General features: G+C 38.6%; 2 protein-coding genes across 2 annotated transcripts; both read right to left on the reverse strand.

The window, feature by feature from the left end:
- Positions 1–4: 4 nt before the first annotated feature.
- LOC129410826 (probable helicase with zinc finger domain) lies at positions 5–7,217 on the reverse strand (the record flags this gene model as incomplete). The annotated part of the gene is made up of 15 exons (XM_055159721.1): positions 7,126–7,217; positions 4,057–4,293; positions 3,464–3,500; positions 3,227–3,351; positions 3,001–3,057; positions 2,863–2,911; positions 2,706–2,781; positions 2,399–2,597; positions 2,182–2,289; positions 1,932–2,073; positions 1,708–1,854; positions 1,338–1,608; positions 955–1,081; positions 658–870; positions 5–73 (listed from the first exon to the last, which is right to left on the reverse strand). Coding segments are annotated over exons 2-15 (1,839 nt in total), but the record flags the coding sequence as incomplete, so codon positions are not given.
- A 282-nt stretch (positions 7,218–7,499) lies between these two features.
- On the reverse strand, positions 7,500–10,539 carry psmd12 (proteasome 26S subunit, non-ATPase 12). The gene is made up of 11 exons (XM_020931426.2): positions 10,341–10,539; positions 9,966–10,025; positions 9,711–9,839; positions 9,528–9,635; positions 9,328–9,432; positions 8,879–9,028; positions 8,674–8,808; positions 8,473–8,585; positions 8,174–8,348; positions 8,018–8,095; positions 7,500–7,934 (listed from the first exon to the last, which is right to left on the reverse strand). Exons 1-11 carry the CDS (start codon positions 10,446–10,448, stop codon positions 7,725–7,727), a joined length of 1,371 nt encoding a protein of 456 aa, XP_020787085.1. The 5' UTR covers positions 10,449–10,539; the 3' UTR covers positions 7,500–7,724.
- Positions 10,540–11,085: the final 546 nt, after the last annotated feature.

The raw sequence follows: 11,085 nt of genomic DNA on the forward strand, positions 1-11,085 counted from the left end.
TGTCTTTGATCCGGTCCAGAGCATAGTGCATTTCACACAGTGGCAGTCTATTTAGCTGGAACTGAAGCTCCACCTGAGGCAAAGAACAAAAATATATTATATGTTCAGTCTCTAAAGCTATTTTTAAGAAGTGTGTTGCCTTTCATCATGGTTTTAACATAATTGTTATAGAGAAGCAATAAATCAAGAACATGATAAAATCTCTTAGATCAGTGAGTAAACCCTGACAAATCACCATGTCAGGTTCTTTGTGAACCACCAAAAGTAAAAGAGAAGTCAATAACTCTCAAATATCTCCATATGTACAAAGAAGCCAGTCCAAGAGTAAAACACTACAAATGCACCAATGTAAAATCAGTCAAAGATGAAAAAAAAAAAAAATCTTAGGATAAAAGTGAAATGGCAGGAGGATCACATGCAGCAGAATAAGAAGATTAACTCCCTCCATGGCCTGGTGAGTTTTGATAACGTTAACACTGCATTTTTCTTTAGCCGACACTCCAGTACAGGGGGGCATCAGTCATTAACTGCCTGGAGATTTCATAGAACTAAATCCATAAAGATTGTGCCGAGGCCAATAAACACATATGTCTACCATTAATCATGAAATATTAAAAATTTTTTAGATGGTGATCTCTAGTCCTAGTTAATACACACCTGTATTTCCCTGTCTGGTAGCAGCCCTAGCTCTTCACAGCAGTCCTTGCAGATCCTAAGAAAGATGTAATCCTTGGTCTTCTCCTCAATCACAGCCTCATAGACACGCTCCTTGACCCCAGGCGGTGGTTGGCAGCTAGCACCCTCACGGCCCAATGGCAAAACAAGAACTGAATTCACCTTGGTCATTACTAACCGTCCCGCTAATGTGTCCTGTTTAAACAGAAAGCAATGTATTAAAAGTGTTGTAAAAGTTTTGATATGTATATAGAGTGTATTGTGTATATAATGGAGTACCTCAGACAATGTTTCTGTAAGTTTGAAACGTGCAAAAAGTTGTCCATTTTGGGCATACTTTGCTCCAACTGAAATGCCTGTGAGCATAAAGCTTGTGACGAGCTGGAGGTTGACTTTAATGTTGAATCTGCATGAACAAATATTGGAATATCAGTTTAGCATAGTAATGTTTTATGCAAGAAAATACTTTAAATTAATCTTTTATACTGAACTATAACTGTCATAATGTAACTATTGTCAAAGCATTGACAGTAGGAGACAAATGAATGGGAATCCTGACACCTAGTGGTAGATTAATGCCTTTAAACAAAAATCTACTGTTGCTTATTAGTATAAAACATATATTGAAAACAAACTCCACGTGGAAGTGAACGTATACTCACTTGCTAACTTCTTTGTATTGTGCAATCTCCTCTATATAGAGCAGGTCATGAAGTCGGGCTTGGTAGTTGTCTTTGGTGAGAGTTTTATCCAATACAGACTGGGTGAAGAGCTGGTCAGCTGACAGGGGGATCTGGTAACGCGACAGGAGGCTGCGCTCCATATCCGCCATCGTCTCATTGGGCGTGAACTCAACAATGGTCTTACATGAAGAATCCCATCGTTTTGCAGTCATTAGAAGCTGCTGTCTTGCAGCCATAAGATGTTCAAGATCTTATGAATAAAAATACATTTATTAAAAAATATATAATATCAAGAGTTAAATATCAGTTTATCAGATTAAGTTTGTAACTGTAAATGATATATTTTTACCTTCAATTGATGCTGCATCCACCATTATTCTCTGCATAAGGACAGGTTCTGACCCGAAGTCAAAGACTACTGTCTGTCGAAAGGTACCAAAGATCTCTGTGGTAAAACCAACTGCTACCTTGTAGACACAGTGGTCAAGGCCATTGTCTGTGAAACACATAGATGTTATAAAATAGACTTTCGATTATAGTGAGAGTGCGCATCTTTATGAGCAGAAAACACACCAGATGCATCTTCTCCCGGAGTCCACTCCTGGCACCCTGGGGCAACTGACTGAAGCTGTTCCCCTGCTGAAACTCCAGTGATGGAGAAGTGTGGTCGGTGTGCATCATAGAGCAAGGCGATCCGGTGCAACTTTCTAGCGGGCTAATCAAACACATAAGTAATTAACTTAAAATTACACACAATATCTTCATCCACCATATAATTGTAATAATAAATAAATACAATTTCCATAATGTAAATAAAAAGTACCTTGCACAACAAAGAGAAGGTCCAGGAGTGGGAGGATTTTTTGGTGGTGACAGTAACAGAGAGGTTGGAGCTGGTTTGTACATTCACTCCTTCTAGGCTGTCAGTCAGCTAAGAAGAGAACAACATGATATTGAGAATGTATAAAAAGTTACCAAGAAGACTTTTTTTTGTTCAGATGAAATGTATTTCCTTCCAGGCCTGAGCTTCACACACTTACCACTTTTTCAGGAGAGAGTGAGTTCATCCACTTTTCAATCAGAGTTTCCATGTAGTTCTCTGTGAAGTGCTTGCTCTCCTGTTGCTGTTTGAGGCGGATGAGACGTGAGGCGTAGCGCTTCTGCCACTCCATCAGTTCCTCCTGAGAGTGGGCCGATGTGCACTGAGCTCCATACCTGCACAGACCCTGCTCCAAGTACCTGCACCACAGTAAAAAATACAACTTATGTTTAACCAATAGAGGTAACATTTACTTTGCATTTTTAAATGGTTACAAAGCCAACAGTGATTTGAGATTGTTCTCTTACCTTTTACAGAGGGTGTACTCCTCACTGCTGGTGACTCCTCTAGGTGGAGGGCGGAACTGCCAGCCATCTTGGAGCTCTGTTATTACACAGCCAAGAGGTCAGCTCCACATTTCTTAATATTGATTGTTTAGTTTTTTTTAGATTTAGCACCACTTACCTTCATCTTGGTCTTCAGAGTATTCTGGCGCCATCTGTGTATTTACAGCCTTAAAAAAAATACAAAAATTAAACAAGTTCAGCTGGAATCTAATGGTGCAGGTGTGCACACAATTTGATTAAGGCAAAATGCACTTACATCTACTTCTGAGAAGAGCATTTTTAACCTAGTTAGGTCTCTAGAAACTATTCCATTCTGTAAATATAAAAACATGCTTTGAGTATTTGAAGATGAAAACAATATTGTATAAACAATTATTATTATTAATATACTACACATTATCCGCCTTTAGTATAATATTGCACTGTGCTGTATTTTAACTGTGGCCCCATTCATAATTTTATGAAAAGAAAGTAAGTCATACCAGTGCTTCTCCATACAAGGCTTTTGAGAGGATGCTGGCCACCTCCTGCAGGCTGCCATCCAACAGCATGGCACGCAAGCTGGCCTGAAGCGAACCATCTCCCCTGGACACATCTTCCGCCAGGACTGGAATTAACCATGTAACATGCAATACTCAACTCATTCATCTAAGTTATCTGTATTTTCATCATGTAAACAAGCAGATTCTAAAAAGCTTGTTTCCTTGATGGTCACTTACCGTGTTTGCAATCTTCATCAGCTTCTTCATATTTTTTCTGTTGTGAGATGAGAATTGCACACAAATATTAGTCTGTCAGATACAGTTATTGTGTGAAAAACCTCAAAACAAAAAAGCTAATCTTTTCTGAGGGTATGCTATTTTGGCGATTTGTCAGTGCTTATTTTTGATTATTAATTTATTCTTGCTTTAACCAGAAAATTCCCACTGATATTCAGAATCCAATAGGGAACCCTATTGTACATGGTTTAGTACTACGGGAACCTAAGCACCCAGAGGAAACCTATGCAGGCACGGGAAACATAATCAAACAAACAAACTTCACGCATAAAGATCCAGCGCCTCCCAGGAGTCAAACCCAGGACCTTATGGCTCTGAGGCTGATCTGACAACTGTTGCACCACCATGGTGCCCAACCATAGACACTTTTCCCCTATTGGTCAGCCTCTATATAATAATAAAAACCTAAATATTTTATTGGCAAAGTTGGACACCACTAAGGAAATACATGAATTTATTTATCAATAAACCAAAAAGCTGCAACATTATGTTGGTTGTAAATGCTATACAAAATGTAAAAAGAGCATGCTCACTAGCTGTAGCGAGGCAGCGATGCGGTACAGCAGGGCACGGCTGCGGAGGGGAGTGCTGAGGGCTGGAGGACTGGGGCTCACTGGGGCTCCGGGTGGTGAGGTTTGGGGCGCGAGGGCCACCAGAGCAGCTGAGCTGTGGCTCACAGCCGCCTCGTACTCCCGCCGGGCTAACGATCTACTGGCTTCTTCACATGACTTCTCCGCTCTCCTGTCCGCCATGACTTAGGGACAAACCACCTGCAGGACACCAAAACATATGATCAGCAGGAATGAAACAAAAGAAAAACATATACAGCTTTGCTTAAATACATAAATTCCGTCTTTACAAGTTGTATTAACAATCAGTGGTTAAGTAGAAGTATCTACTATCAAGGCATTTTTCACCATCCACACAAACAAATACTACTTCTCTGTGTAATAGTTTATTCTAAATACTCCTTTAGACAGAAAATGACAGATTCAGCAGACATTTCAAGCTAAGAATGGCTTTGTTAATGTTTACACTTATAATTTGTGTTAATTGACCACACCATCTCTCTTAATGCAGTTCATTTGAATAGATCTTCGTTATCTGCAGAGATGTTGTTGATAGTGAGGACGTGAGAGGAAAGTCAGAAGGTGTGGTCTATCCTCTATGTCTTCCACTGCTGCACTGATGATACTCAATTTGAAGTCAGCAATCTCTTTCAACTCCTTAACTGGTCATAACTTCACAAGTCACCCCTCCTCCTCACTATGCAACCTATGCTTCATTCATTATACACACCTGCCCTTATATAGCACACACCCTCAGCATCTATGCAGCAGCACCCAATACAAACTCCTCATCACCAAGAAAGTCCTCCTTAAATTGTTTAACTAATCAGTCATTTATTCATTTACAGTGACAGTAGAAACTTCATTCTGTTATAAGTAGAACAGACTGCCTTTCTATAGATCCGACTGATAACTTGGCAAGGTGTAATCATCTTGATGGAGACAACGAGATGATGACACCTGACCAGGTAATGCGATACCATCTATATGGAGACAAGTGGAGAGGATCACCCCTTCACCAGAAAAGTTTAACAGTGCAAATTTTTGATGTTGGATATCTTGCAGTCCCGTGTATATTGTTCCTGTTCTGAAAATTGCCAGAATACAGCAGAGTTGTCAAAAGTATCAGATACTAATTTATACTTAACTAGTATTGAAACTAGATAATCATTTGAACAAGTCTCAATATTTAAAAAGTCACAATCACAGGACAATAATTAACCATTCCTGCATCATTATAATGATCATGAGCTGTATCAGAACAAGACCACATAGACCACTATATAACATTTCTGACTGATTGAGGAATTACACAGATATTAAGCCACATGGTAATACAAAATAAAGTACTATGATTTAATTTTGAGAATCACATTCTATTGTCTAAAGAATGTGTGTTTTTATTATTATTGTGGTATTGGCATTGGTATTAAGTATCAAGTCTGTTGCTTAGTATAGAAATTGTGTTTGAAATTTTAATACTTTGACATTAGAAAACAGGAAGGGAATAGGGATATTTTATAATTGAGGACCCCCTTGAAAATGAGATGGTGACACATCTCAAGGGGCTTATCCTCCAAACAAATAAATTCAAATTCAAATAGTTTAGCCTTTGCAATGAAGAAGAGATTGAAAAAAGTCCCAAAGAGTAATGTCAATCCATCATGTTCTAACAAAAAGTGGTGTATAACTATAATTAAAATAAATATCATTATGCAATAGTTTTAGCTTGACAGTCAGAATTCAGCAGTGATTAGAAGAAGCATCATGTTCTTACTGACACAAAGCAGAACAGTTTAAGATGCAGAGTACAGTGTGACCTGCTCCAGAAACCATCAGCCACAAATGTGCAACCTTGACTAGTAAACTAGTGATGTTTGTAACCATGGTTTTGCCATGAACACAAGAACTGTGTGCATGAAGACAGAAATAGAAACATTGTTATAGCATATAATATACTCTAAAATTTTTTCAAAACACATGCTTAAAATGTTTTCTGACTTTGTGTTTGCATGAGAATGTAAGTGTAAGGAAAGGAACAGTAATAACACAAATCTAAGTTATGTAACCTCTCGAAATGTTTTTTTTTAAATATACATTCTATAGTTGTTTAATACATTAGTTACATATTTTGTATAGCCTGTCAAAACAAATCCAGGGCTCACTGGATAGGGCTCTTTAAAAAGACAAAAAGGGGCATTTGACTTTCACAACCAGGTTGAACAATAATTATACATCAATCCTGTTTCATTTTAATGCAATTAAAGAGCAGTTTCTATGTCAGTTGACAAATCCAAGGAGGCATTTTACACCTCTATTTATAATCCTAAACTCCCAGTACATTGAACTGACTGAAGTTTGGCGGGACAGACTGTTTGCAAAGGCAGGGTTTAAGCACATTCGCATTTGTGATGGTAAACATTTAAGAAGAAATTTCATGACCCCCATCAGATAATGGAGAACTGCAGACGCATTTACCATATCTAGTATTAAAGTTTGATCCTAAAGACACATAACGCAAACAGCCACAACAAAACTGTTGATGATCTCTTTGGTTTCAGGACGAACAAGTTAGTGTTTGGGATGGAAACTTATGAGTACGACTGTGGGTCAGTGCAGTGACGGGTGCCTTGTGAAATGCAGAAATACAACGGATCTTAACGTTGACATTATGTTCGAATAGATTTGTTTGTCAGTGAAAGAAATGCACAGCTATTAGTTAGCCGTCTGGCAAAATATGGCTTTTAATAGCACCAAAGACACAGGCTCACGGTAAGAATAACGCTAGCTGGCTGGTTTGTTAATGTTAGCGAGCTAGCTAGTAGCATAGCTCATCGAAACAAAACGGGATTTGGGCCCAAGATGTTGGCTCGGTGTTTGTGCGCATATAACTGTTGTGTCATTACACTGACATCTCTGCACAAACCAAATGCATTTGTAATCATCTTGATTGTTTACACAGACAGTCAGCTTCATTAGCGATGCACTGAAAAAGACAACTGCTGGGACTGAAAATGGGAAGTCAACACTTACCTAGCTTTACTTTCTACGCCATCTTGGATCCACTTGTCAGACCCATCGCAAAGCATAGTGGGATGTAGTGCTCTGAAGGTTGTTGAGAGTACAATGTGCTGCTCTGTGCCTAACATCGTTATAATTAAATGCCACTTATTGTTCTCAATTAGGTTTTAAATAAATCCAGGACAAACATAAATTCCATGATTTTCAATTAGACTATGACGATGTTCTTACTAATTAAACATTACGGTTAATTAAATACAGCTATAGTGGAGAATGGAACATTAAACCACTGTTAATTTAGTGCTGCCCAGAAAAAATAACTGGTACTGTCAATGGTGTGCGTGTGCTACCTCATCCAGAGTTAATGAATAAAAGGAAATGATTGCTATGTTTAATGAAGTTCTATATTTATTACAGTAAATGCAATATAACATTAGTACAACAAAGTCAAACAGGCATGAAGAGCATTACAAAATGAAAAGGTACTGTTTATTTTCATTTTAACAGACAGTACAAAAGAGACATGGTGTTGATATAATCTCCACCGGTGTGTATTCTGTGAACATTTTTATAGAAGGAGAAAAAGAATACAAAACAATGCACGGTAGTTTTTACTGAAGATTGTGAATCATCTCCTCCTTGGCAATCAAATGTGTAGTCTTGTTGACCAGTGACATAAGGGAGTTGAGTTTATGGGACCAGTCATTAAGTAGATCATTAGGATCTTTGGGTCTCTGAAAGTTAATGATGCCAGCCAGACGGTCTACTTTGGCATAAATTGTCTTGTTTACAACAAGGTTGGACAAGAACTCTTCAGACTCCTGTGAATGCAAAGAAGAAATACAAGTTATGAGTGAAATAAAACATATTGAATAACCCTTTTAATGTGTGTGGTAGTACATACATCTATTGAGAGGTCGAGCAGTCCTGCCATTCTTTTCATTGTGATTCTGGTGTAGTATTTAGCCATTATTCTGATATTCTGCAAAAATATAGTTCATTAATTCACCTTTTCTTATTTCAAAGATGCAAATAAACTGGACTGATGTGTAAGACTTACATGCTCAACAACTCTGTTCTTGAGGTCCTTCCACCTCTTCTCTCCCTCCTCTGTATAAGAGAAAACATCTGTGGCAGGACTGTCAGGAGAGCCCTCTCTCAACTCTTTACCATAATCCTCCACAAGACAAGCCCAGCGCATCAGCTCCATCGTGGTGAACTGCTTCAGAAGGTCCCTGGGGGAAAAGGGGAAAATATTTAGAGGTTCATCTGTGTGTAAACATGGCCCATTAAACCTAACAGTATGACATACACTACACTTCTATAATAGTGTTGGCAGCTATAAGAACAAAAACATACTTGTATTTGGGAATTTCTTCAAGTTTCTTGTCAGTACTGATTCTATGCACCAAATCAGACTGTTCATTGTCATATGGAGAGAGAATCACATACAACACCACACTTTTCAGGGCCTAAAACAAAGTGATGAAGATGTATGAGTTAAGAAAACACAAGAGCAACCACCTTTCATTAATAAAATAAAAAAAGCTAATGGTATACCTGCTGCCACTTGCTACTGTCCTCCAAAATGCAAGGGGTGTCATAGATTGCACGATAATGTTTACAGATGGCCAGGTATGAGCCCTCATGTTGATCAACTTGAATCATCAGGTTGTAATACTTCAGTTTCAGCTCCTGGATTGATTTAACAGATCACAAAATAGATAGGCTGATCTGTGACAAGAAAAAAAGCAGGTTGGCTTACCTCTGTCCCTTCTTCTTGGAAAAACTTTGTGTTTATTTTTTTGCTTATGATTTGTGTCCGTATGTAATCTTTCACAGCAATACAAAGTCTCATTTGTTCCAAGATGAACTCAACTTTTTCTTTCTTCTCCATTGACCCATAGGTCTCAACCTAAAGAAAAAGAAAACATATATGGCTTCTTAAATAAGTAAAATAAGGCACATTTTGACTGGTTTTGGTCCCTAGACAAGTTCATCTTGGAGTCTTGTTGCTAAGGTGCACTTGCTTTGTTTTGCCAAGAATGACAACAATGTAAAGTATTTAGTGAGAAATTATTGTTCTCACAAACACTTTTAGACTTCCAGATCTGCTCCAAAGCTATGGAAACAGGGCTATAGGTTCAAAGTTCACATCTGTTTGTATAATGATGCATGTTTAAAATTAGGTATACTTTGTCCAGATGTTCGTACCTGTAATTCCTGAAGAATAGAAGCTGCCTCTTTGACATCTCCACTCTGCTCCTTGATGCCGGCTAAGGTCTTGGTCAATCTGGCACGCTCAATCTCTACATAAATCTATTTGTGAAAGCACAGAAATTTGGCGGTATGAGTCAAGATCAGACTAAAACAAGGAACCCTGCATCAAATGCTCAAGTTAAGATGTGCCAAACCTTTCCAGCTGTTACAGTGCGTAGCGTGTCAATAAGCCTAAGCTTGATGGTAAGATCAGAGATGGTATCCACATACTTGTAACACTCTTGGACCATCTTGGCAACAGCCTAAGTTTTCACAGAAAGTGATTAGTTAAAATACATTAATTCGTTAGTTCATAGTTTGACCAACAAACTCTCTACCTGTTTGAGCTGGCTTCTCCTTTTTGACAACAACATAATGTTCTCATTCAGGGCATCCCAGTCCTTGGCTTCATAGCACATTTGGACCACAGCAACAAGAATTCTAGAGGTGGACACCATGTCTGAAGCCTGAAAAAAGTTTAGGTTTAAAAGAATGACATTATTGGCTTTAACTGGATGAACAGAGTAAGACAGCACAAATAAAGTCTATAATGTCACTGTTACCAAATGTTAATAGATGATACTACTACTCACCGTTCGTGTTTGTTTCTCCAATGACAGCAAACTTTCGACAGCTTCTTGTAATTTCCCATCCTAAAGCATAAAGACATGATTATGACTATTTATGTAGGACTGCTGCACAGTGTGGACTGTACTGACTGGGCTAAATGCTTGTAGCATTAGCATTGCCATAATTGAAAAGGACAAGCTTATGGACGTAAACCGTAAGAGAAATGTAAGACTGCCATTAAACTAACGACTAACGTGTGATTTATTAGATGAATAATAAAAAGTAGTAAACCAAAATAAACTCCGATAAAAGAATACAAGGTTTATGCTCCTGCGGGTGCTAACACTCCAATGCAGCACCATGACTCAGCCGGGAGCACATCTCCTCTCGGCGCTTACTTTGGCCATTTTCTCGCATTCAGGCAGCCGCTGGTCCACAGTAGAACTGTAATCAATTTCCATCTTCACAATCCGTCCATCGGATCGTTCAGATCGTTCTTCAGACATGTTTGATCTCTTTTCGCGGTGATTAGCCGTCCGTTTCTCTTGAAAGCTTAGCACAGCTCCTTCGTACTATTTTGCTTGTCAACGAATGGAGGAGGAAGAGACCAATCAGAGAGGAGAGCGGGACGTGTGTCCGACGCGCCTGAAAGACCCAAGAAAAGACCCCAAAGACCCCAAAAGCAAGCGTAACGATTAAGTCATATTTATCAACTTTATGTTAAAGCCACCTAATTACACCTCAATTAAATTTTTTTGGGGGGACACCACCTAAGTTAGTTTGCAAGTTGCAAATATATATTTCTGCCTGTAGAGGGAGACACATGCTTATCTTTCGAAGTATGACTAAAAGGCTACATTACATCACAAACGACACTTTTTTTTTCTTGAAACATTGCTTGGAGGGACAGTCCTGGCCCATGTTTGCCCTGTTAGTGTATGCATTTTTAAATAGGTTGATCGGTAACTATGGTCCTAATTTTCAAAAGTCGTGATCACATGAGATGATGGTGTACCCTATCTTCTGCCAGAAAGGCTCTGATTTAAATTTCTTGTCCACATACAGCTCCTCAGCCCTTTAACAAACTGCATCACACCCATAAATGAAAATATAATGGGTCAGTGGTTTTCCTGCTGAGAAAGC

The sequence above is a fragment of the Boleophthalmus pectinirostris genome, unplaced genomic scaffold (genome assembly GCF_026225935.1).
Source record: "Boleophthalmus pectinirostris isolate CB_2022bp ecotype Guang Dong unplaced genomic scaffold, ASM2622593v1 HiC_scaffold_249, whole genome shotgun sequence".
Lineage (NCBI taxonomy): Eukaryota > Metazoa > Chordata > Actinopteri > Gobiiformes > Gobiidae > Boleophthalmus > Boleophthalmus pectinirostris.

What these genes read in the sequence shown, in the direction of transcription:
- psmd12 (XM_020931426.2), bottom strand. Translation starts at nt 10,448, where the DNA reads ATGTCTGAAGAACGATCTGAACGATCCGATGGACGGATTGTGAAGATG. An exon ending in TGGAGAAACAAACACGAACG is followed by an intron (nt 9,840 to 9,965) that starts GTGAGTAGTAGT and finishes AACTTTTTTCAG; the next exon opens with GCTTCAGACATGGTGTCCAC. An exon ending in GCACTGTAACAGCTGGAAAG is followed by an intron (nt 9,433 to 9,527) that starts GTTTGGCACATC and finishes TTTCACAAATAG; the next exon opens with ATTTATGTAGAGATTGAGCG.